General features: G+C 43.8%; 1 protein-coding gene across 4 annotated transcripts in view; it reads left to right on the top strand.

Annotated features, from left to right (window-relative positions):
* Positions 1–27500, top strand: part of LOC105894926 (MAM domain-containing glycosylphosphatidylinositol anchor protein 1) — a 225005-nt gene that overhangs the window by 196424 nt on the left and 1081 nt on the right. For 3 of the 4 annotated variants that reach the window (XM_031579814.2, XM_031579811.2, XM_031579813.1), the window contains 2 exons: positions 1111–1219; positions 9146–9764. In XM_031579814.2, coding sequence (XP_031435674.1) covers positions 1111–1219; positions 9146–9243 — 207 coding nt within the window. In that variant the 3' untranslated portion in view covers positions 9244–9764. Of the gene's footprint in view, positions 1–1110; positions 1220–9145; positions 9765–27500 lie in introns of those variants that run through there. The other variant, XM_031579812.2, reaches the window with a different exon arrangement.

Below are 27500 nucleotides of genomic sequence, written 5' to 3'. Positions count from 1 at the left end.
ATTGTCTACTGACAGCATCCACTTGAAAGCCAGCTCATCGAAGAATTCCCAAAACCACTTAGCCAATCCAAACTTTCCAGAATTCACTGAAAACAAACAACAATAAAGCGCACTCCTTTATACATGGGAATGCAAGCGACAAGCACAATGTCTTGTCAGTGTTTCCCCGTGTTGTGAGATGAGTTGCCCTCCGCCTTGATTCATTAGGTGCGCAGCAGTACGCACGTCCGCGGCAGGTGATTGTTTGTAGCGCCTGCTTCGGTGAGGATTGAATATGGCCGCTGTCTGATGAGCTCTGTGCCTGGGGAGAGCGAGTGGCGCCACCCGCCACAGACAAATTAACCTGACAGTCAGAGTGGGCGGGTCTTTCACAGCGCAGGGGATCTAACCTGCTCGTGACCGGATTAAAAAACACATACACACAGAGAGAGAGAAAGAGAGGAAAGCACACACACACACACACAGAGAGAGAGAGAGAGAAATACACACACACACACACACACACACAGATAGAGAGAAATACACACACACACACACACACACACACACACACACACACACACACACACACACAGAGAGATAGAGAGAAATACACACACACACACACACACAAATACACACAAAAACACAGAGAAAGAGAGAAATACACAAACACACACACATACAGACACTCACATGCTCATATATATTTCTTATATAGAAACACCTTCTGAACCTCTCTTGGCAGTCCCTGTTTTATTTCCCCTTTTGTGATCTGGAGACTTCTTCAGGGTGAACTAGGGGGAAGTCTCAGTGGGAGGCCTAGCACCATCTTGGGTAGCAGCCTTCCCAACTGTGTATATTCCACCTGTATGCTGTCTTACACCAGTTTGTCATTATTCATTGCTGCGTCAAATGGCTAATGAACACGTTGCTATCTGAGTTCAATCATCCAGTAATCCACTAAAGAGTGTTTCTGTAATCGGATTTTACATTGATGGTATCTCTCTGCGTGGGAGATGTCGTAGTAGTGACACTAGCACAAGGGTGGGTGACTTTCAGACCTCGGACATAGTGAAAGTATCCAGTAAAGACGTTCTGTGTAACAGTGGTTGTCCTCTCTGTTCGCAGGTGGTGTTTGAGGGCATTAGAGGGGATGGTTACGAAGGGGACATCGCCATTGACGACGTGTCCGTCACCAAGGGGAAATGCAAACAGGATAACACCGGGTCCAACACAGGTGAGTCCTCACGCTGCATAATCTCTTTAACCCAGAGTCTAACTATTTATTCCTACAGATCTTTTATAACCTCATTATTTCACCCCACTATATGTGTATACCACCATCCACAATGGGTCTGAACTCTAGCACACCAATACTGTTCATCTCTGATACAGGTGTGTAGTTGTACTGTCAGAGCTATTGCACAGAGTACACAACAGAGATAAAGAGATCGAATACAGTAGAGAGAGAGAGAGAGAGAGAGAGAGAGAGAGAGAGAGAGAGAGCTGTGCTGAAAGAATGAAAGTATAGCCAACACAACTCTATTAAGACCATTTCTCATTCTGAACAACATTACGAACATGATGGCCATTTTGAACATTATAGCCCTGCAGAAGAATGCTGCACAATACAAAGAGGAACAGTGGGTATAGATTATAGTTTTGTTTACCCCTCGCAAAAAAACAACAACAACCAACCAAACAAACAAAAAACGGTGTAGTAGAATGACATGACAAATAGCAAACAGTGTGCTGATGTCTTTTACTATGAACTTCTTTCCTGAAGAACTTCCAATATCAACCCACCACAGTTGTATCATTTCACTACTTTCTTTTTTCGAAATATAAAACCCGTTTTGCATCCAGGTGAGGGATCTGAAACGTCGCACAAAACAGGAGAAGTTATTGTAAACAGCGAGGCTGCACCAGCTTCTATACTCTGCTTTATGATCAATATTGTGTGGGAGAGAAAAATTCCATATTATGAATACCAACACCTGGCTAAAGCTCTATAGGCAGAATACATTAGCATCCCAAATATGTAATGCAGTGAATTTTAATAAGGGAGAAGCTGTGCCCCCCCCCCTGGAAAACTAAGAGACTAGGAGAAAAGGCTCTGACATCAGCTTCCCTTTGAACCTTTCTGTAAAGGAATATTTCTTTAACATATTAATAGAAGCACCTGTTTGAGGCTGTATAGGCAAATATGAATTACAATTGCTGATGTGGAATGCCCAAGCAAATACATTAAACCAGGCCTACAGGAGTGGACTAGGTTATTGCCCATTGATTTTTGTTAGATTTTCTGAAGAATTTGAAGAATCAAACATGGCTCAAAAAATATATTCCATTTTAAGCTGATACAATGCCAGGAGCTGTCCCTTGAGATGCATTCACTCGGCCAGTCAAGTTTGTTAGACGATCTCATTTTGTACACATACTTATGTTTGAGCAAAACATATGGTATAAGTATTTGAAAAAGAAGTATTGAAAAAAACTCAATCAAATTCGTCCTGCAAAGCCATCCTGCAGGTTTGTCTTTTCTCACAGATCTTGGATACTTAGTAGCTGATTTGTTTTAGCTGTGATAAATGTATTTATTTTATAACTATAGCATAAATACCTATGAAGTGCCGGGACTGTTTAGGATGCTGAGTGTAGATGCAGAAGGAATGCACATATAATATGAGAGATATGCTGTTCATATTTGAATTCATTCTATATCTAAATTGTGTATGTGAAATCCAAATACTAATATCTGATATATGAACCAGAAACAGATGGTGAGGAAAAAGCCCATCCTATGTATCATTAGATAGCTATCAGAAAGGCAGATTTAACCGTGATTTTTAAAATGAGGTACATATGCACACTTCTGTCAGCTAACTGTTTATGTTGTGCTGTGTTTGTTATTCCTGTTTTACCATCTGCTTTGCAATACAAATGAGCATCTACAGTATGTATGAGAGAGGAAGGGGAGACAGAGGGAGAGAGAGAGTGACACAGGGAATCGGAGCAGAGTGAGAGAAGGGAAGTGTTTGTGTGTGTGTATGTATCTGTGTATGTGTGAGTGTGTGTGTGTGTTTGTGTGTGTGTGTGTGTGTGTGTGTGTGTGTGTGTATGTGTGAGTGTGTGTGTGAGTGTGAGTGTGTGTGTGTGTGTGTGTGTGTGTGTGTGTGTGTGTGTGTGTGTGTGTGTGTGAGTGTGTGAGTGTGTGAGTGAGTGAGTGAGTGAGTGAGTGAGTGAGTGAGTGAGTGAGTGAGTGAGTGAGTGAGTGAGTGAGTGTGAGTGTGTGTATCTGTGTGTATAAGCCCGTCTGGATGCTGTGGAGGCAGCTGGATCACGAGCTACAGGCATGGCTGTCTGGCGTGAGGCTTGGCACGCGGTTGGCACATGCTGATCCCTCCGTGCCCACTGGCACATGGTTGGCACATGCTGATCCCTCCGTGCCCACTGGGAGGCTCCTATGGCACCGTGGGGGAAGGGTCCTCCTCCCAGGCACCGCGCTGCGGGCACGGGGACAGGAAAGGGCCTGGTGCCAACCTCCCGCAGCAGAGGGGCAGCCAACCAGCCCCCGAGCCCTCGTACTGTATGCCGCTCTTCACAGCAATGCCATGAATATGCTCCTCTCTGAATAAATACCCTCTGCTTTTGTCTACCACTGGAAATAACTCTCCAGTCTTTTGTGGGCTTACAACAATCACTGCTCTATGCTCTCCCATAAATGATGCTGCTATTATACAATGGAGCCTGTAGAATAAATGTCTGACTACAGATAAATTGTCTGGCAATTAACGATTGTTGCCCATTGAAGTGGGGAATTTGAGCCCCGATGGATCCAGCTGAATAGAGATCATTTTTTACTCCTGCTTATAAACCTCTCCTGTTAGTTTTGACTAGTCTTTTCCGAGTGAGTAAACTCCTGCGCGCTCATTCCCCAAGAGCGCTCACTCTGCTCACTCAGTGAAGGTGGAGTGTAAACGCTCCTCTGCTCACTCAGTGAAGGTGGAGAGTAAACGCTCCTCTGGCCTCAAACCTGCTTGTTTGTGTGACTAACAATCCACTCAGGCAGCATCATCAAAGAGCCAGGCGCTGGCTGTCTGCGCTCAGACTCATGTTTCATGCTCATATCATAGCAACAGCCCTCAGCTCTCTGCCCCCTCCTACAGAAAGCCTGGCTACACTCTCTCTCTCTCTATATTTATCTCTCCACTCTCTCTCTCTATCTATTTCTCTCTCTCTCTCTCTCTCTCTCTCTATCTATTTCTCTCTCTCTCTCTTTCGCTCTCTCCACTCTCTCTCTCTCTCTCCACTCTCTCTCTTTCTCTCTCTCCACTCTCTCTTTCTCTCTCTCCACTCTCTCTCTTTCTCTCTATCTCTCTCTCTCTCTCTCTCTCTCTCTCTCTCTCTCTCTCTCTCTCTCTCTCTCCCTCTCTCCCTGTCTCTCACACACACACACACACACTGTACTTCACACCCCTCAGCAGGTTTTTTTCGCAGAGGGCTTCACCCCTCCCAGGGTGCCACCCCACCTCTTCACCTTCCCAGGGGCCCCAGAGTGTCCATGTCTGACACACATAAAACACACAAGACCGTATGAACTTTAACCTTTGCCAGCCTTCCAAAACATGGGCAGACTCTGACAAATTAGCCTACCAAAGACACGGTCATCACCATGGCCTCTTCCAATACGCCTATTCTCTACCCAAGTCGTCTGCCTCTGATTTATCCATGAGACCGTTACAATGTGGAGAAACGAGGTTAGCTCTCAGATGTGTATGGGGTTCCACGTCTACGGCGTCTGCATGAAGTTCAGGGGCGAGCCCCTTCCTCCTGAGTTAGTAGTGGTTTCATTCTGCTCACTCATGACAAAAATGACTCCCCCCCCCCCCCCCCCCCCCCTGCTGCTTGCTTAGTTCATTTGTTAGAACGCTGTTGGTTAGCCCCCACCCTGCAGAATTACACAGCAGCGAGAGCCACAGTCCACAACAAAAATATAATTAGTGCAGAGTGCAGCGCTAAAAAACTGAAAAAGAGGAAAAAAAAAACACACACACTGCTCTTACTTTCTTGTTGGAGCAGCTAGATGCAAACAAATTGACCTGCAGGTCTGAACCATAATGAGCGCCCGGGGGTTACCCTCACATTTAAGGCCCCTCCCTCCCTCTCGTCTCCTCCCTTCCCCTGTTCTCCTCTCCTCTCCCTCCTCTGCGTTCCCCATTAATTTGTTTCTCGCGCACCTTACAAAGAATTCCAGCAAAAATGGCCAAACATCCATAGCCGGGCCTCATCAAATATTTACAGCGAGCCCTTTACCTCCCAAACAGCTCGGCAGCAAAACAAAACTGGAGCGCTGGAGGGAGGAAGGGAGGGAGAGAGGGAGGGTGGGCGGTGGCGGTGGCGGTGGAGGGGATCCTTAAGTTGACGCTAAATTATTGATGCTCCAGTAAACAGGAAGCGCTGTGTGCTTGTGTGCGCTTGCCGTCGGGAGGCAGGCAGATGACGCAGATGGGTAATTATTGCCTGAGATTGCAGGTGAAATTGGCATCTGCCGGTTCCGTATGTGGCACTGTGTGTGTGTGTGTACGTACACAGACAAACACACACACATAAATGCATTACACAGTCCTAGTGGAGCACATGCACATTTGCAAAAGTGCACACACACATACACACACAAACACACACACACACACACACACACACACACACACACACACACAGGTTCATGCAGCAATGCAGTGGTTGCAAGCACAGAGGCTGGTGAACATGCCAATGCTAGCGGCAATGCACCACTGGGTGTGTGAGGCATCAGCGCTGCTCCTCACTGCTTACTGTTAGGCTCTCAGAAGACTCCATCTGTGTTGTTTGGGACCTTGAGATCTTTCGCTGTAAATATTGAAAGTTGCTTACACCACTGACTGCAATGAAATACTTTATGTGATAGAGGCAGAACAGAAGTCTCATTCTGGGACTCATTTCAACCTGTGTCACACAAAGGCATTTAGTTATTTCACTGCTATAAAATTTACAGTGCTATTATTAAAACATAGCTGAAAGTGTGTGTGTGTGTGTAAGAGAAAGAGGGAGAGGGAGAGAGAGAGAAAGAGAAAGAGAAAGAGAAAGAAAGAGAGAGAGCGAGAGAGTTGGGGAGGTGGGGGGGTTAACAGCAGGGATCAATCATTATGAAGTGTGAATCATTTATATCTACCCTCCTTGTAATGTTCAAAGAACACTCGTCTCCTGTGTGTGAGTTTGTGTGCCCGTGTGCGAATGAAAGAAAGAGAGGGAAAGGGAGAGAGAGAGAGGATGAATAAAAAAGAGAGGGGAAGGGAGGGAGAGAGAGGATGAATAAAAAAGAGAGGGGAAAGGAGGGAGAGAGGGGATGAATAAAAGAGAGGGAAGGGAGAGAGAGAGAGAGAGGTTTTGCTCCCGTGGGGATCTTCTTCATCCGCTCTCTGAGGCAGTGGCTGCGGAGGGCGACCAGCTGCACCAGATGGATCACCTGCCCTCCTCCCTTTTCCTCCCTGTCCTCTTTCGCACTCTTTTCTCTGCCTTACCCCGTCCTCTACTGTCTTTTCTCCCTCACTTACCCTCCCCACCTTTCCTGTTCTCCCTTTCTTTCTATTTCCTTTCTCCTATCCTGTCCTCTCCTCCTCTCTCCTCTCTCCTCTCCTCCCCTCCTCTCTCTCCTCTCTTCTTTATGTCTCCTCTGACACTGATCTGTTTTGCACTGCTCCACTGTTCTCTCCTCCTCCCCTCCTCTCTCTCCTCTCTTCACGTCTCCTCTGACACTGATCTGTTTTGCACTGCTCCACTGTTCTCTCCTCCTCTCCTCCTCTCCTCCTTTCTCTCCTCTCCTCTTTATGTCTCCTCTCCTCTCCTCCTCCTTGCACTGCTCCACTGTCCTCTCCTCCTCTCCTCCTCCTCCTCCTCTCCTCATTGCACTGCTCCACTCTCCTCCTCTCCTCCTCTCCTCCTCTCTCTCTTCTTTACGTCTCCTCCTCTCTCTCTTCTTTACGTCTCCTCTGACACTGATCTGTTTTGCACTGCTCCACTGTCCTCTCCTCCTCTCTCTCCTCTCCTCCTCTCCTCCTCTCTCTCTTCTTTACGTCTCCTCTGACACTGATCTGTTTTGCACTGCTCTCCTGTCCTCTCCTCCTCTACTCACCTCCTATCACATGTCTTCATCTTCCTCCTGTCTTCTCTGTTCCATTCCTTCTTCCTCTTCCTCTCTGTCTCTCTTCACCTGCTCCTCTTTCTTTTGTACTCCTCTGTCTCTCTGCTGTCCTTCACCACACTTCTTCACCCACTTCTTTTTAGTTTCTCCCCTTCTCTTCTCTTTTCTCTTCTCCTCTCATTTCTTCTCTATGGTACTACTGTTTTGGCAGTGCCTGAATGAGTGATGATTGCCTGGGAAGTTTTTTTTTTTTCTGAGGTCCTTAATCATCACAAGACTGAGAACAGACTTGAAGTGACTGTGTGTGTGTGTGTGTGTGTGTGTGTGTGTGTGTGTGTGTGTGTGTGTGTGTGTGTGTGTGTCTGTGTGTGTCTGTGTCTGTGTGTGTGTGTGTGTGTGTGTGTGAGTGTGTGTGTGTGTGTGTGTGTGTGTGTGTGTGTCTGTGTGTGTGTCTGTGTGTGTGAGAGAGTGTGTGTGTGTGTGTGCGTCTATGTGTGTGTGTGTGTGTGTGTGTGTGTTTGTGTGTGCGTCTATGTGTGTGCGTCTGTGTGTGTGTGTGTGTGTGTGTGTGTGTGTGTGTGTGCGTGTACACGTGTGTGTGTGTGCGTGTATGTGTGAAGGGGATTTTAGGGGTAGAGGACGTATGTTTGATGAGGGATAGGGGACTTGTTGTGAAGTGGAGTGGGAGGGGGAGAACACATTTCTGCAAGCTGCACAGCTGCTGACAGATGTGTCCTAATATGGAAAGTTCTCAAGTGTTTGGGTTGTACATCCAGACAACAAACACACACACACACACACACACACACACACACACACACACACACACACACACACACAGTCACACGCACACAGTCACACTCACACACTGCTGAACTTGATCTACTTTCTCATGCCCATTCCAAAATGTCTCATTACCCTGAGATGTCCTTGAAAAGAGACATCCTTGAGCGGATGCTTGTCTTATAGAAAGGAAGAATGAAAGGTTTATTGTGTACACATTGATCTTCTGCTGGCTGGAGCATTGCATAAATTCATATTGATTCTTCTAAAAAGGCTACCTGCTTTACTTATTAAAATTTGCTAGCATATTACATTTGTATGCTACAGTATGTGTACAGTGTGTGTGTGTGTGTATGTGTGTGTATGTGTGTTAAATATCCATCCATACAAACCCCTGAAATGAACTTCTTGTTCTCCTCAAAAACGCCATGACTAATAGACCAACAATTCACTTATCACAGTGAGCTGAAACATAATCCATTATAATTGCCCTTTTCTCCAACTGATTCATCCCCCCATGTTGTCACTTTGTCTTAGTTAGCGCCTTTGATATTAGCCCCAGGCTGAACTAGAAATCACACCTTACAGTCGTCTGATGATGACATCAATGGAAACCTCCTTGTTGACTGTATCAGATCTCCACGCTGCGGCGAGGCCCATCACAGAGTTCACACGACGCGAGCGGCTTCAGTCAGCACCTCCCACGCACCTCCTCCCTTCACCCCATTTGGACTTTATTCTTTTTCTTTTTTGTGTCGTTTTCGGGAGCAGTCCGTCCCCTGCTGAGTATTTGCTCGAGGAACACCCCCCCCCCCCCCCCCCCCCCCCTCCCATGGGGTCACACAAAGCAATTTATTTTGGCCCGTTTATTTATGTGTGGATTACACCGCCAGGAAGCTGTCCTGGAGCATAGGTAAAACTAATAAGACATAACTGACTCACAGGGTTTTGTCTTCACTGTCGGAGTACTGAAACCACTTGGGAGTTGCAAACATTCTGGTTATGTCTATGTAGTTTAAAGTGTTTCCCCTTAAAACATGATGGTGAAATGAAAATGGTGATAAGAAATTGTCTGAGAGACAAATAATGAACTTTTTTTTCTGATTCTATTTTTCCCTTGTGTGTGTATGTGCGTGTATGTGTGTGTGTGTGTGTGTGTGTGTGTGTGTATGTGTGTGTGTGTGTGTGCGTATGTCACAGCTGTTCTCTTGGGAAACGCACCTGCCACTCGTCCAGGCCCCCTGGCGACTTTGGCAACCTTTGCCGCCTGGTCCTGCCTGCTATCGTTCTCCAGATGATGATGATGATGACGATGAAGGTCAAGAAGAAGAAGAAGAAGACGATGACGACATACATCCACACAAACGCCCTCTACCCCCCTTCCCCTTCGGTGGAGACAGACACTGCCCCATGCTCTCCCTCTCTTCCTCCCTTCCTTCCTCTTCCTCTTCCTTCGTTTCCTCATATTTTCTTCCTTTCCCTGCCTCGTCACAACCACTCTCCGTCTGCTAACGTGTCCCTGACGTAGCTGGCACTGCGTGCAGACCCCATCTCTCCTCCCATTTCTCTGTCACCAACACTGGGACCTCTTCATTCGTGCAGTAATACGGGTGCACTTCTTCAACTCATACGTAGGACTGTGTGACTGTGCTCGCATATTTGGCTGCATAGACTCCCCCTGCTTTTGGCAACCCCCTTTGTTCTTGTGTGTAATTGTCACGTACTCTCATACCTTACATAGCTTCACTTAAGTCATTGTCATATATCGCTTTTTTACTATAGCCTCACAGACTATAGCCCCCCCTTTACCCGCCTCTACCCCCCCTCCTCTGGACCCCCCCCCCCCCCCCCCATCTACGCGTCGCCCCTGTCCGTCTCAGACACCCCAATGTGTCGAACCCTCAACCAAAGATGATGATGGGCCCCAATGTTGGAGTGGGTGGGTGGGTGTTGTGTGACTGAAGGTGGGGGACCCTTACCTCATCTCCCCTGGCCATTCTCCCACTGGGGGGGGGGAGAGAGCCACTCAAGAAGTTGGTAGACATCCAACCAATGTGGTGGGAACCAATGTGGAGGGAATCAATGTGGTGAAAGGGAGGTAAACCTGAAGGGAATTTACCGTTGCAGTACATTTATCTGTATAAGATATATCACAAAGAAACATCAAAACAGGTAAAAAAAAAAAAAACGGAAAAAAAACAAACAAACAAAAAAAAAATCAACAACAACAATCTATGGACATTTATAACTTTGCAGACTGCATCAAAGTGAAACTGAAAAAGCACAACTTTATATCCTTTTATTGTTTTTTCCCTGTGTGGTGTTCTGTTGTCTGATTTATCTTGCGCCACTGGGCACCTTTTGTCCGTCTGCTTTCTTTATGAGTCGTGATCCAGCATTGTTGGTTTTGGGGGATTACAGGCAGACAGAGTTATGAAGGTGGAGAAAAAAGAAAAAAGGCAGGAAAATCTCTCCATTCCTCCCGGACGTATTGCGTAACCAGGATGGTCATCGACTACCACATGAAACCGATTGTTGAACAGACCCCAGACTGGGATGTCGACTAGGGGTGTCAATCACTCTTACTTACAGGGGATTGGATACACAAAGTTTGAATATCACTTTTCCTCCTGATCCAGGATGGATTGACCCCTGTGCGTCAGAGGATCTACTGAGTTCAAACCCTTTCTTTGCCAAAGGATGGGGGACTGTGTGTATTGAGAATTGAAGGAGGTCATGTGCAATACATATATGGGGGCCATATACTGTATATATATATATACATGTTGGTCTGTTTGACCCTGTCTTTTGTTTGTTTTCTAAAATAAGTGAGAAAAATTGATTTCACGTGTTCCCGATGATGAATGTCATGCAGGATTTCACACTGCCCAGATTGTGATAACAGACCTTGAGACAGACGGTGTACTTTAGGGTTGAACCACACAAGATAGCAAGCTTTCACTGTTTAGACCATCGCAGATTAATTTTGACTGATGTTTGGTATGACTAAATAGAGTGTATCAGTTTATCAATATTGTGACAATAATTTCAAACTACGTACTCATAGGCACATATGTATTGCTCATATTACTCATAGCGCCAAACCCATCACAACAATCCATAACATCGAAGTCAAAGTCAGGTCACCATATTCTAAAGTGCCGTAATGGCTACTGTTCTCTCACACGAGCTATAGATGGCTATCGTTCACTCACATATCTTTCCAACCTCACAGTGCATCAAGGTACAGTCCTTGGTCCTCCTTAAAAGAAAGTCTGTGTTTGATTGTTGTGTGTTCTACTGCAGTTTGATGTATATAAAAGAGCAGTGGTTTTCATGGGAGATGTGGAGTGCTGGCATTTTTTTAGGAGCACAATAAGACAATGTCAATCACAATGGAAGAAACCATGTGTGCCTCTTTAAGAGAATCCCCCTAGAAAAAAAGAAAACTTTTATTGCAGAATTGGACATATAAGAGTGTATTGTATAACCCAAAGTCAAGTGAGTATGTATTTTCCTTTGTTGTCTCAGCACGAATCATCCCATACACAGCACTTGGTCTTGTCCTTGCTAATGAAATCAGCAAGCAGCTATTCAACATCATCAACATCAACCCTCTCAAGTCAAGCCAGAGTCAAACCTCTGCTTTGCCAGACACTCCAGATGCACCATGGGAATCCGAGTCTGTCCTATCAGCCTTTAGATGTGTAGTATCCTCTCATCCTGTGTATTATGTTAGTCACTAACTCTTCCACATGGCTCTGTGCTGCTCTGTGCTGTCACACATGTAACCATGGATGTAATGTATTATTGCGATTTACTGTAAATATGGTTGGGAGGTGTCCCATTACAACGTTGTGATCATGGATGCAAAGTCATGGTGTTACGATGGCATTATGGTGGTGGCAACTGATGTTATCATTTTGTTTCTTGATCTCAACACAGCAGTTTATTTTTTCTCTCCATTGTCTTCGGTCAACCCATTGACTTTAGCATGCCACCTTGAACACCCATTTCTTATGCTGATGCACTTAACACGATTGTCAGTTCATCGTATAAAAAAACATGACACTTTTTTTTTTTTTTTTTTAGAATGAACTATCTTGAGGGGAATCCAGGTCAGGATCCAAGATGTGATGGACTGATCCGCTACTTCTATTTATTGCATTATTTATACCTTAGCTAAGTACGCCAGTGTGATAGCAGCTTCATGAATGAGATGGTTCTAAATTAGGTATATGGAGGTTAGCAGCTAGGGGTGAGGTTTGGAGGACCGTTGGCAGAATGTAAGCTAGCTGGCTATGTACACCCCCACCACAAGGACAAACAGCCTCTTTGCGTTGTGCTTCTGCTTCATCGCATTTTCCACCAGTGCAACACATTTGAATAATGTGCATAATGGACACGTCCCACACCCCCACAGACTGAGAGAAGAGCACGAGCGGGCAACGAGCGGGCAGGAGAGGGCGACGGCACCTTCTGGTAGTTCACTCGTGGTGATATCTCTTCTGGTCTGCCTGAGGCCATCTCACATGAAATAGAGAGAGACACACACACACACACACGTGGGTCAGTATCTCTGGGCGGCACCACAGTCTCTCCGCGGAATGTGTTTCATTGTGCCCGGCAGTGCAAATGAAAGTCAATTGCACCGCGGCTTTCAGGCAAATGTGCTTAAGATAAATTGCAACTCGTTGCGCGCAAATGGTTATTAAATACACTGAAGAGTGGAGGACTGTGGCGTGTTCATCAGTGGGAGAGAATTACTCCCCGGCACGGCAGACTGACCCGTAGTTGACCCTGGAGGCTTCTGCCCTATTGTTGCAGCGTTTTTATGTTGCCTTATATTACAAGGGCATAGGATGTTACAATAGCTGCCATGTTGGCTATGAATTGCCTGGTATCCTTACGTGTGTAAATGTCCCGATATGCCCCTCAATCGTAAGAGACTGCAATTGCAGAATTCTCTAATGTCTCTCATTATCCAATCTTTTTCCTTTAACTGACAGAATAGTGGAGATTAAACACATATTTATATTTAATGTGATGACAAATCAAAGTTCTGGCTTTCTTGAGGGCCTAACATGATCAGTATGTGTGCGATATGGGATCATGTAACAGACTGAAAGTCTGATTGTTTGGCAGTATTTTCTTCAAACTTGCCACAAAGAATTTATCTAAAAGGGATTCAGGAGGCAGATTGAGCTGAGCAGTTTTCAGTGGTTGAGGTGTGTGGTTAGGTCATCTGGGTCATTCGGGTTTGTCACACAACACTATGAGGCCATTGTGAAATCTAGGTGTAAACAGACATGCTATGGCAAGCTGGGCAAAGCAGCAGTTAAATATTCGATTCTTGTTATCATTAATGTTATTGGTTGTCACCTACTCCAGTGTAATAACTAGCATGTCTTTGAAATCACATTGCTTTCCTTAATGTTGAGCTCCCACCATTAAACATTAAAGCCAGTCACTCTCCGTCGTAACCACGGTCTATGGTGGGTTTATCTCATATATGGAGCTCATTCCATTGAGCCCCGCAGCCCTGTAGTCCACTAATAGCACCCATTTGAAGCCGCTGGTTAGACTGTCATGCCCTGCGCCGCTAACCATAACAGACCACTCGTACGCCTCCTGATTGGTCTACATTCTAGCAGATAATACATGTGAGTCATTGTTCGAGTAGTGAACCAGAAAAGAAAAAAAAAGTGCTTTAAACGCTTGGCTGTGTTCTGTCCCCTTTAGTCCACAATAGCTCTGCTTTCTTGTTGCATCACCTTGCTCTTAGGGGAAGGGGGGGGGGGGGGCTCGGACAATCAAGTAAGCAGAGCTCTCATGTGTACCCCAGGTTTCATCTCTCAGTTTTTGATATGCCTCCAACTCTGTTGTTTTTAGAGAGGATCCATCATATTGGTATGAAAGACAAGAGGACTCTAGTTGAGAAGAAAGGTCATGAAAGGTCATACACTGGGGGAATGGATCCACCAGTGAAGTAACCATACTGACAAGCCCCATGAGCATACCACTTGGCCTGCCATTTAAACTCTCAGAAACTGCTTCCCACTTATCATATTTCTAGACGTTTAGATTTAATCACTCTTAGGCACACATGCATAGACGCACTTAAACATAAGATCCACACAGCCATGCACACCCACATACAGCATATGTACAGTCGATGGTCTGCTTATGTGCCACGAAAAAGACTACAGGTACATTTCTCCGGTCAGTTTTTTCTCCTCTCACAGAGACATCCACAAGCACATACCACCATCACCGCCAAGGCTAAACCATGACTGTTTTATTCACTCTGTTTGGTCAAGCTAGGGAGGTTCTCTACTCTCCACCTCATGCTGTTGTGAGCGATACTTACAGAGTTCCTGTTTTCCTTTGACTTTGGTTCGATTCTCCTTGGATGCGCCGGCACAACATGACAAAGAAAAGCTCGTAGTGCTGGGTGTTGTATATGCTCTGTCATGTAACAAAATATTTTAGAGGAAAAATATATTTGAAATATGACTCAAAAATGTATAAATAAATAATAAAGAAAGCAAAACATTGTTGGTATGTTTTTTGTTCTGTAATGTTTGTAAAGGTTTAATATCAAGTGTGCTTTCTGACACATGGAGTGAGGACTGACAAGAAGCATCTAACAAACTTTTGGTAAATGTTATACTTTGTCAGTCCATTTTGAGTCAGACTTGCAAATGAGAGACATTCACACTGTGCTTATGTGTTTGAATAGGTGCTGGGGTTTTTTTAGGCACTGAAGGACATAAATATACCAGTATTACAGCGTTACACAAAATAATTCATACTACTCGCCCCAAGCAATTAGCAAAGGCAAGTCATCAAACAAATTATTCTGCAACTTCACACCAATTCTGGAAGACATTCACACTTGACTGTGCTGACTGATATTTATGTGAAAGTACATGATTTAAACTGCATCTCATTCTTCACTGTGAATCGTAATGCTCCTCGTTTGCCATGCCGAACCAGCTCTCCACCGACGCCCCTCGTCCCGAAAGGTTGTAATTGAGCCAAGACATTCTCCCCCGTAACAGCCGAGCTGAATAGTCTGAGTACAAGAAAAAAAAGCAATACAAGCAGTACGACTTGCATACAGCTTAGCGCATCCGCTTATTATGAAGCACACCTGCAGGACAATCCACATGGGGGTGCTGAGGGGAGGGGGGAGGGGGTTTCATAAAATGCGATTGCAGTGCCGGAGGGCTGAGACGTCCTCGGGCACATCGAACCCTGAATTCCACTAATCATATTAATCACACCTGTTTGCTGTGGTGGCCTCCAGGGGGGGACAGTCATTTAATGGATGAGTTGAAGTAGGCAGTTTCACAGCCCTTGCAAGTACCTGGTTGCTGAGGCGTCAAGTTGGGTATCTCTCGCGCTGTAGTCTGGTGTGGTGTTGTGGTGTCGGTGCCTTGGTCGCCAGACTCGTAGCTGTTCTGTATGCCGGGCAGATGGTGTCCACTGAGTGATGGATGTGCTTTTTTCTTTTCTTCTTCTTTCCTGCTTTTTTTTTCCAGGCCCTACGCATACATCACTAATGTCTTTTCATTTCCAAAATGCTAATGAAGTAATTTTCATGTAGGAGTTACCTCTCCCTTTTGCCAGTGCCTTTCACCACGCCACCGACTGTACAGTGTGTGCAGCACTCAGTTGCACCAAACGTTGATCATAATCACATCACATGATGCAAAGACAGGATATTTAATTCATTTCACTCACTCCACATTGCATAATGGTGTTACACACAGGAAGATGTAAAGTTCTTAATCAGGTAAATCTGAAGATTTTAGAGTTCCATACCGTGTGCAGTATTTCCCTACCCTTTAGTAAAACAAACAATTGGGTATACGTTAATGGCTTCGTAGAAAACCAAGAACTCTTCAAGTAAGGCCTCTTCACATGAATACCTCAGCAATATTAAAGGCGACGGGGTTATGTAAAAAAAATGATAAACATTGTGTCCCGATCTCTTGTACCTCCTCCACCACTTACTGCCCTTCATGATTAGTGTCTTAGCTCATTAGTGCAAATCAAATCTCATCGCAGCAGGCATAGGCACCCGATCGTTTGCGTCTTCAAGTTTAATTAATCTGGATTAATCTGTATTAACATCACAAAGCCAGTGTTGAGACACATCTGCTGATGCCCTTGTGTGATTGGTGGTTGGCGATGGGGAGATACCAGCCTAATTAAGCTCTCCTTGTTCCACCAACCTGACTGTGGGTATTCAGTAATTGCAGGTATTCTCTTGGAGTGCTGAGACAGGATACAAGGGTAAATTTCAACTTCAGCTGTTGTCATACTTGTTATTTTTCAATAATATGTATTGGAAATTATATATAGTCATTGACTTCTCTTGGAATAATTAAAAACAAATTCACTTCTGGTGTAAAGTGAAGATAGTGTGACACACCAGTGATGCAGTCTACTCTGTTGGGCACTCTTGATTTGCCATAAATCATGCTACTTAACTTCAGAGAACAACACCTGTCTCCATGCTATGACAAATACCTGTTGTTCACCTGCGGCGTTATTGATAGAACACAGTGCTACAGCAACAATGACAGTTTGGGCTTCCCATGATGCCATAGATTTATGAGAAGAAATCTTTAAACAGTACACAAAAGGCCTTTGCCATTAGCTGATGAGTGAGAGTTTAGAGTGATGGCAGTTTAGGCCACATTTTTTTTTTAAATCTTGGATTCCGCTACACTCCTTCACATAGTCACAACACTTCCCTTACATCTAGAGTTAAAATGTAGTAATAATAGTAACTGAACACCCATGTGCCAACTGTGTTAGTTCTCAGCAGGAGACGGAAGGTTTCCATGTCAGATCATTGACATCCTGTGTGGCAAGGATATAACAAGGATCTGAGTGTGGCTATTAAAGCAAATGCTATTTTTAGGGTGGTTCTGACATTAATTGATAATGCCAAGATTTAATTTTTAGATCATTAAATATGTACTGTCTTCATGAATGATGGTAATTTACAATTGAAATATATTGAATTGGCAAGACAATGGTATAGTTATGACAGAGAGTTCAAATAATTATTATAATAATGATTGGTTGTCAGGGTAAAACACCAGTAATCTCCTTGTAAACATTGATTTAGTCACCAGTCTTCTAGAAATATCTTTCCTTTTATTTAAGACATTCATTCACATTATGAGGAGTCTTTGTTGCGTCAACACACATCGCTTTGGGGGTTATAGATTTATTTGATTTTAGCCTTACTCTCTCATAGTACATTACATCCTTTGAGAGCCTTGTGATGAAAAAAGGGAAACACAATCAGATGTATACAGTGAAACTCTGAGCATGTCCCTCAAGAACGGTGTTTGTACTTTTTAGTGTCTCCGATAGGGATCACGATGCCTAGCATATCCCCTCTGTGGTGTTCGTGTTCCATGGACTGTTGCTGTGGAAGAGTTACAGGCGGTGAGATAAGTGAGACCTGATACATTTCCTAAATCTTGTCAGGGATCCAGTATTGGTTATGGTCAGTCCTTTTACATATTTGTTCCTTCAGTTTCACTGTTAGCTTTCACCTTTACATGTTGAATATAAATAGAAGTGGTATTGTAGCGAACCCCTTAATGCCTTTTCAGCAATGCGCTCCTTCACAGCGGGGCTTCAATGCCTATCAATACAACTTGTGCTTGGAAGATGCCGGTCGCAACTTTGTGTTTGCCGGGGGTGTTTGTTTTGTTTGGTGAGCTTTGTTAAAACCCCGCTGCGTCGGTCAAGATTTCCCAGGTCGATGGGCGAGTAGGTGATACCCATCGAGAGGATCGATGGCTGGGTCTGATAGACTAATCCTTGGATATGAATGCGCGGGGAGAGACCCTGATTGATTCATTGAACCTCCGCCATGCCAGGCCCATTCTCCTGTCCCTCAGGAGTCAGCAGAGACAGAAACCTACACAGTTTGGGCACTGCAGTGTGTGTGTGTGTGTGTGTGTGTGGCTGTAGATGTGTGTTACACTATACTTGTTGGTCTAACTTGTGAACTTGTCTTTAGCCAGTATATGGATTACATGTGTGAAGTTAAACAAATGTGTCTGTACATCTAGAGTTTGTTCACAATAATGAATTAGTTGTGAAAAAAAATATCTAGAATTAGGTGACCCATAACTAAACCTTTGCAGATGAACAGCGTTAGCCTTAGTTAATAAATGGAATGCAAAATACTGGTGTTTTCTTAACTGCAATGCATTAACCCCAGTCATATTTATTGTTTTTTTGTTTGCATTTATTAATGTTAAATACATATATAAATGTTAATATTAAAGCGTCTCCAACCCTGTAGGTAATGTGGAATAGTTAAGGTGGTGGGTGTTGAGGAAATACATTACTCAACCCTGAGGAGTCATTAATGGAAATCTCTTTGATAAACTTGTTTTTCTTTCTTTTTTTTCCCTTGCTCTTATAAATAAAGATACAAAAAAAATGAGGGTGGAGTTGAATACCAAATGAATCAAGGCTTTCTGTGAAAATGAAAGCTCATGTTCTCTCTCTCTCCTCTCCTTTTATTCTAGCCCTCCTGGTGCTTTTGGACGTGTTTTATCATGCGTCTGTGGACTGTAATAGAGACATATGCTTCAGCTGTAAGCCTAACTCATCTGACATAAGACAGTAGCTTTGGTCTGTCTTTCTTCAACCACCAGTCCTATCAAAAGATAATTTCTGAATTAATCATTATCAGAGACAAGTAGACATAAAGAAAGAAAGCCAGAGAGAAAACTAAAAAACGAAAACCATGAACAAAAAAATAACAAAAGAAAGAAAGAGCTTTATTTTCAGACCTTCAGTAATGCAGGACATGAACCATAAATAGACTACATAGTGTTATTACAGTTGTTGTGTTGTAAATCTTTGAATCTGAATCTGAATCGCTGATAGTTCGCCAAAAGCTGCTCTGCATCTTTATCTAATATGATTGTGATTGTGAAGAAGAGATCTTATTACCTTTGAGACTGACACATTACAGAATCTCAACATTATCAAAAGCTTTATTTTTCAAATAAAAGCTTTACTGTTATAACTTTCTGTGTCCCTCTCTCCGCTTTCATCTCTCTGCTGTTCCTGCTCTCTCTCTCTCTCTCTCTCTCTCTCTCTCTCCTTCTCTCTCCTTCTCTCTCTCTCGTTAAGCAACCCAGTGTATGCCTTTGTTTTGCTTCAGGTCCACACTCATTCTCTCAGAACTTTATTAACAGAGATTTACGCCAAGTCTCTTTCAAGCCTGACATGCATCTCAAAGTTCTCAATAACACACACACACAAACACACACACACACAAACACACACACACACACACACACACACACACATACTCCTGCGGCCTGCCTTTGCAGCTCAATTTCAACAACAAATACCACTAACAGGGCCTGGTTAGGAAGACTTGCGAGAGTTCAGGCCCTAAATTGAACAGGAATTGGGTTTCTAATAAGACTCCAGAGCTCTGGTTAGCCTCGACAAGCTGCTTTAGAAACATAAGCATCACCCGCCACTGTGGAGGAGCGTTATGGCTGAATGCCGTATAGGCCTCTAAACAGTGCAGGGATAGTCAAAAAAGCCCACAAAGATAGCATCACCCAGGACCTCTCATCACTTTCAGTCGGACATTCCTGGGCTGGCGCGACGTGACGTGACAGGACAGTGACTGGCAATGAAGGCTGCGGTGCTGAGGAGAAAATGCCAAGGAACACGATTTGCCAGGGTGTCGACAAGACAGCCGACGATGTGCTGTGTCACGGGTAAATAAAGCAAAAACAAGGCGCTGTCTCGCAAAGGAATGGGCCTGTCTAAGATAATAAGGACTTTGTGGAAGGATTTCACAGACAGCGACGTGGTTATCTGTTCTAAATAATGAATGGGGTTGTTAGATGTGTGTGTGCTCTGTGTGTGAGCAGACAGTGTCTTTTCCTGGTAGTGGTTTACCAACTCAGCACAGCGATGCAGTATTACAACAAATGTAATTATAATGGCACTCTGTATCTGTTAGGGCAATAAAAGCACACTTTATGCAATAATGAAACTCTGACAATGTAAACATGTGTTGTTTAATGTCAATCTTAAAGAAATTGTTTTAATGAAAAACAGTTGCATATTCCTCATATGAAAGTACACATTACCCGTGTTGATAATAAGCCTTTTTTTCTGTCCCTCATTTGTCTATTTCTGACATCCCTCAGTAGAGAAGGCTAATCAGACCAAAGCACAAGCTGAGATGATGAGACGCCAGTCATTGGGTTATATTCGTCTCTGTTCTCATTTTAATGAGGAGGGGGGGGGGGGGGGGTAAACGATTGCCCTTGTTATACTATTATGTCACCCACAGCCCCTCTGCAACTCCTCATGGTGAACCAAATGAAATTAGTGTTGAAACATAGCGCACTCCACACAATATATCCAACGCAGAATAGTTCGAGTCACATTTTACAGAACAATGGCAAAATCCTCAGAATATGATCATTTTTATGTGGTATGAGATACTAATTGGTATGCAATATTTGCAGGTAAAAGTCATACAAGTAGATCTCGGGGGGCAGTTAATGTGAGGGATTGAAATGGCTGCAGGGCTCTTTGACCTAGTCAAGGTCTCTGAGAGGCTCCATTAGTGACGGGGAGGCCTGCACTGAAGAGGTGTGGAGGAGCAATAATCCACCAACTTCACCACACCGCAGGAATGGAGACGCTAACTTCACCACACCGCAGGAATGGGGACTCTAATGGCACTTGTGCACCCTGATTGACACCTAATCCTTTAAACCTGGAACTGAATCTGGACTGCCACTATGTTAAATATTACATTTTTTATGCTTTTTTTTCTCTGTGGAGAACTCCGGGAGAGAGCTTTTAGTTAAAAACGTTTAAAGAATCTGACTGGACTGATTGTGTCATGGAAAGTAGTTTGTTCCTGTTTGCCAAATGTACATATCTAATAGAATGGAGAGTGTACTTGGCTAAAGTCTCTAGGAAAAGGGAAGGGTTTGTGTGAAACATTTCACTGGTGTCACTGTTGATCAGGTTATTGTTTGTGAGAGAGAGAGAAAGAAAAGGGGGGACATTTTGCAGATTCCCTGATAGGATTTGAAATAGAGGTGGAGAAAGCAAGTGCAAATGCTATGTGTTAGGCTTTGTTTCTTGGTTTCTTGGTTTCTCTTCCTTATCGGTGTGGTGGCTGAATACATTACAATAAAGACACAGAATAATCATTATCTCTAGTCCATTGAGACTAAACTGAGCAGTCACAGTTTTTTATGAAAGTGCCCTTGTGAAGTTGTTACCATGCCATTAAATATAATGTGTAACTTATATTTAATATTACGCTGCTTATATATAACAGCCTATGATATTGTGCACTAATGTGTAAGTGCAAACTAACAATGTGTTGTTACACAATCCTATTTGAGTGTTTAATGAGTTCATTACTCTGTAGTAATTGTATTATTACAATGTAACTGTTTATTGTATGATAAAGCATTTAGTTCATGGAAAAGTTAAAAATGGCTTATCTTGTCTTATTCTCAGCGTTCGCTGTCCATCACGGTGCTTATGGTAAGCTGTATTTTTTGTTATGAGTAGAGAACATCTCCCACGCGGTCCCTGCTGTTATTTGTCTGCTCCTGCATGTGTGATTGTGTGGCGCGGGGTCTGCTGGGGAGGAGGTTAAACAGTAGCTCTCATCCAGTCCCTCAACAGGAGGAGAAGCAGGGGAGCTTGTGCGAGCCAGCCTGTATTAGGAGCAGGCAGAAGGAGTCACGTCTGACCCCAAGTCCCTAGCCGGAGGAGCCGAGGAGAGAGAGAGAGCGGGGGGGGGGAGTCAAGGTAGCGCTCGCTTTAATTTGCAGCCCCCTGTATGACAAAGCAGGCTCTAATGAATTGGAAATAGCGTTATCCACTGGGGTTTGTGAAAGGAAGCGTGCCCGTGCAAGGGGCCCGAGTGCGACGTGGAAATGACTTATATTGCATGCGGAGGGGGGAGTCATGCTAGTGTTTGAGTGTAAATGAGATCTCCGAAACGTGCCTTGTTTAAAATGTAGCTCAGGGAAAAAAGCAACCAATTGAGAGGCTGAGTTGCACTAATATAGTGAGAGCAACACAAGTGCTGGATCTACTCATTCTCCTCTGGTTCTACATTTACATTTAGTCATTTAGCAGACGCTTTTGTCCAAAGCGACGTACAAGGGAGAGAATAGTCAAGCTACGAGCAATAGAACCTGGTGTAACAATAAATACTACTTTACATAAGAAATATAACAAAATGAAATAAAAAAAATAAAAAGTGCAGAAATGTAACTGCTGTAACTGCAAGTTACACACTAGTCGAAGTGCCAGTAAGGACGGGAAGTGCTCACTGAAGAGTTGGGTCTTCAAAAGCTTCTTAAAGGTAGAGAGGGACGCCCCTGCTCTGGTAGTGCTAGGTAGTTTATTCCACCAACGTGGAACGTTTGGTTCTTTTCTACTTTGAGCTTGTAGCCAATGACAAGCACAGAGTAACTGAAGATGTGAGATTGCTTGTCCTGCCATTTGCATGTTTGTTTACAAGTGCATTTAGCTCCTACAGGCCTTCTCCTAGAAGCACACTTGGATCATCCATAGATACTCTTGTGTCTATAATCCAAGAAGAAATGAAGAGCTTGTTACTTTCCCATGCACTATCATATACATAGATCTACATAAGGATATTTACAACCCACAGCCTCGCTCTTATTCTAAGGCTTTTTAATGTGCTATTTGATGACTATGCTGAGCGCCCTGCGGTGTAAAATATGGACAGTATATTCATAATTAATTAGTTTCAGATCATCCATCATATTTCTTTCAGAAACATGACTAAATGTTTGTTTCACCCTGGTGGAAAGAGCACGTAAGGATGAACAGCCTCCATATGTTTCAATTCTGTGTGTCTATTTTTTGCCAGTAATTATCTGGCAAATGTGTGAATGAGGTTGTGAGCCGGCTCTACTTCCTGAGGAGGCTGAGGTCTTTCAATGTCTGCAACAAACTCCTGCGCATGTTTTACCAGTCTGTTGTTGCCAGTGTCCTTTTTTATGCTGTGGTGTGCTGGGAGGCAGCATGAAGAAGAGGGATGCAGGGCGACTAGACAGGCTGGTGAGAAGGGCAGGAGCTGTTGTTGGCATGGAACTGGACTGCCTAACATCAGTGGCGGAGAAAAGGACATTGAGTAGGCTGCTGACCATCTTGGACAATGACCACCACCCACTTCACAGTACTATTAACGGACAGAGGAGCATTTTCAGTGGCAGACTCCTGTCACTGTCATGCTCATCGGACAGGCTGAGAAAGTCCTTTGTCCCCAGGGCCATCCAGCTTTTTAATGCCACACAGAAGGGGAGGGGGAGGGAGATGGACTTCTCTGCATGAGTCTTCCTCAGTCTCCCCTCCTCTTCTCAGCTCTTAATTTTTCCATCCCACTGTCCATCTTTTTATCTTTTTACTCTTTTACTGGCTATACTAGCCCATTGCACAGTCTTTACTATTTATATCACTTTGCACTATCCTCACACACACAAGCACAAGTACTCTATCTTTGCACTATCCACACAAGCACATGAACACTATCTCTCTCTGCACTCTTTGCACTACTTTCCTTGTGGACATCAACACTGACACAATCAATGCACACTGTAATATCTGTATAATATCTGTATACACCCCACTCCCTGTGAACATGTTTTTCCCTATGTGTATTGTTTTTCTACTGTGATTTGTGTATGTATGTTTGTGAGTTAAGTTAAGTGTATAAGCTACTGGATGACCTAAATTTCCTTCGGGATTAATAAAGTATCCATCTATCTATCTATCTATCTATCTGAAGTGTGTGTGTGTGTGAAGCGTGCAATAGAGAGAAACAGCATATTGTCAAAGAAGATGTGTGTGTGTGACTGACTTTGTGCATGTTTTTGAATGTGTGTGCGCATGCATGTATCTGTGTGTAGATGTATGTGTTTGGCTTGAAATGTGTGTGTGTGTGTGTGTGTGTGTGTGTGTGTGTGTGTGTGTGTGTGTCACAGAAAGAGAGAAAGTGGAAGGGGTGGACTGGCACAACCCTCAGAAAAGGAAAAAGATTTTTTTTCAGGTTGTTTATTCATTATCACATTGCCAGTATTGCAGTAGGTTTTACACATTCTGTGACTTTGGAACCTTTGGAAATGTCACACAAACTCACATACTCACATAATTTGCCCGGAAAAGGGTAGGCCAATGATTGGTGGAATATTTTGAGAGATGTATATGTTTTCAGTTCTTATATCTTCGTGCTGCGGTATGTAGCCTAAACATGTCCCCAGATTATATTGCAAAATGTTTTGGAGTTAGGGGTTACTGTCTGTTAATCTGTCCACACCACCTTTTACAAAACAGACGCTGGGGCATCAACAGAGCAAGGTTGTTGCTACAGTATACTTGTCACGTTAGTCAACGTGTGGTCCTTATCATGTTGGCCCAACTACAGGCTAATGTTAGCTAACTTGCCGGCTGGCCAATACAGTAGGCTATTTATGAGTACCAGCTAGCTAAGTAGCTAGGTAAAGTAATATAAACTTTTTTCGCTCTTCCGTGTCTCTAGACAGATTGATGGTCCGGCACCGCTTTCGATAGACAGCCAGCTGACAGACAATCTGGATTTAAGGGATCTAAAGGGGCTGATTATGAGTTTTACTTTTTCATTCGCTCGCTTAGCCTGCATGTGTCATTGTCTGCGGATCATGTTTTACATAGCGCTTACTTTAGATTTTAAAAGTGACTGTCAACAAGTCATCACTTTTTGAAATTTGCTAACTTTGCTAAAGTTTAGAGGTGATTATTATCTCATGAGTTAGTAGGCAAGGTTACCAATGTGATATGATTTTATTCAATATTTCATACGTTTTTTAAATGCATCAAGTGTACGTAACAATAAGGCTTGGTGTTGAATATTCCAAGCCTGCTGTCAGGCATATTTTTTACTTTAATTGGGGTAAGGGCGGGGGCCCACTGAAATAATTTAGTCTCTGGCCCAGACATCATGCACACCGGCCCTGATAGTGGCAGTGCCTTTCTAATAACTTGTGGCCTTAATTGTATGGGAGTAAGTGAGAGAGAAAAGGAGGGCGGGGGAGGGCTGTGCCCTTGTTTGAATCTGAGGTTGCCTTAAAATGTCAATCGTCAACCAGAACTGAGTGATAGGAGCAAACAGGACACTGCCATGTGTGGCCCTACTCTTCTGGAAGTCAAGCATTAAGTGGACAGTCCTACCTGTCTCCTGCATTACGGAGAGTGACACCACCAGTGTAGAAGTTTCAAGCTGGAAATCACAAAATACACACAGCGTAACCTTTTTATGTCTGTTAGGTGTTTAGTTCTTCGCTGTTCATTATTGAAATGATTACTTTAGGTTTAGTTACGGAGTAATCCTACTTTGAACTGATTTAGGGAACACAAATCAGAATGAAGTGTTGCTGAGGGTAGCCCCTTAATTACTAGACACATGGATATTCAGGCATTCAAGAAGTGCATGATGAAAGTGCAGACATTTTTGTAAGATTAGCCTCCACAGCGGAACTGCAGAGAAACTAAAGCTTTTGGTTAATAAGCCTCAGGCACTGAAGGCATGCTCAACAGGAATCTCTATTCCAGAACGGTACAAAACACTTCATCAAAAATGCTAGGAGAGGCGCTAGGCTAATTCCCATTTTGCCATTCTGCCCACACACTCTGACTGTGTCCACCTCAACTACTTACCCCCCACTCCAGGACCTTAAAGCAGCAATACGGAGTTCTGTTCCAAAACTAGTAAGCTAACTATGTAAAAGGCATGCAAAAACCTTGCAAACACCACCAACAGCCCAGTTGACACTGATAGAAGCTTGCCAACACACTAACTGGCAATGTCATGCTGTGAAAGCTTTTCTGCAGGGTATTCCAGCCCGGTATACAGAACTACATAGGGCACTTCCTGGATGGCTAGCTGGAAGGACACAGGTGTTTATCTGTCCTTCACATGACCATATGCTTACTAGTTGCCTATAAAACCATACCTCCAAAAGTATCAAATTGTTGCATAGTGTTACTTTAAATGAGAAGCATTATGCTTAGAGAAAGGAAAACACTGCATTCCAGCATAAGAATATTGTATTGTCCCAAACGTTTAGTTGCAGTTAATGCTGCAAAAGGGGGCGTCACACCTGATACTGAAAGAGTGTGTGGAAATATTGGGGTAAAGGCATGCTGACATATAAATATATATTAATAATATTAAATGTTATGTTTTGGATATGTATGTGTGTGTGTTTGTGTGTGTGTGTATGTATGTGTGTGTGTGTTTGTGTGCACCAAATAAGATTCCAACAGAGATTAAATGCCAGGTGAAGAACAGGCGTCATGGATGTCCACCATGTGTACTAAATGGCAAGCTAAGCATGTTTGGCTTCTTTGGTGAAGACTCAGTCGGCAAAGAAACAGAGTCTAGTCCTCCTTTAAATGGTCTTCCTTAGAATCACCTTTAATGTGTGGTCAATAATGTACTCATCATGTAAATGTTATCGTGGGTCATGAACCATGATGTGCCGTAACCATAATCCTAACCATAACTCCAAATACATCCAGCAATTGCATGTCCTTCAAAGTGTCTTTCTTTGTGCTTATCAATGAATGCAGAGCTAAGAACAATGCACCACAGAACACTAACCAAGGGCAAGGCTGGGGGGCATCCATTGTCCAAGAGCAAATCGAGTAGACAAGGATTTACACTGCTTTGGACTGCACCATGTTTTATGCACCATGTTTTGTTTGCTATCCTTGCTTGCTAGCCTGGTTTGCTAGCCTTGCTAGCCTTGTTTGTTAGCCTTGCTTGCTAGCCTTGTTTGTTAGCCTTGCTTGCTAGCCTTGTTTGCTAGCCTTGCAAGCCTTGTTTGGTATGTTGATGCAGAGCAGGCTGCCTTGAACAGGAAGGCCCCTTATGTCCCAAGTACATGGACGATTAGAAGGCACGCCTTTCACACTGAGGTGGATGCTGTGACGATGTGATGATCACTACAGATGAGTATGTGCTCTGACTGCCATGCCATCGAGCCTGGCTCTTTGGCGTTGCGGTCAGAGTGCATGTTTGGCACCCTGTAGACCCGGGTTCGAGTCCGGGTGGGGTGACCACGCTCTCCCTTCGCTACAGAGCACATAACATGTTTGCATCTCATAGATTCCACAGGATCAATGAGTTAACCATGCCCTCATCAGATGTGCTGAGCACAAACTTGTTGGGAAGCATCCGGTAAGCGTACTAACTTGACAAAGAGCGATAATGTTGTACTGCTGTTCTATGCACAGAAGTCGTTAGATAATATCATAATATCAAAGGGCTGCATCGTTTTTAAGGGGATTGGAACAGGCTCTCCAACCTTTTCTTTGTGATTACACTAATTATTCTGCCTCACAGACTGCCCAGCCCTCCTCCAAATCACTTGTTATACACAACTTGACTGAAAGTTGTTCAATTTATAGACAAGCTAAAGTTTTC

Source organism: Clupea harengus, chromosome 14 (assembly GCF_900700415.2).
Source record: "Clupea harengus chromosome 14, Ch_v2.0.2, whole genome shotgun sequence".
In the NCBI taxonomy this organism is placed as follows: Eukaryota; Metazoa; Chordata; class Actinopteri; order Clupeiformes; family Clupeidae; genus Clupea; species Clupea harengus.
This window is presented reverse-complemented; position numbering and strand designations above follow the sequence as displayed.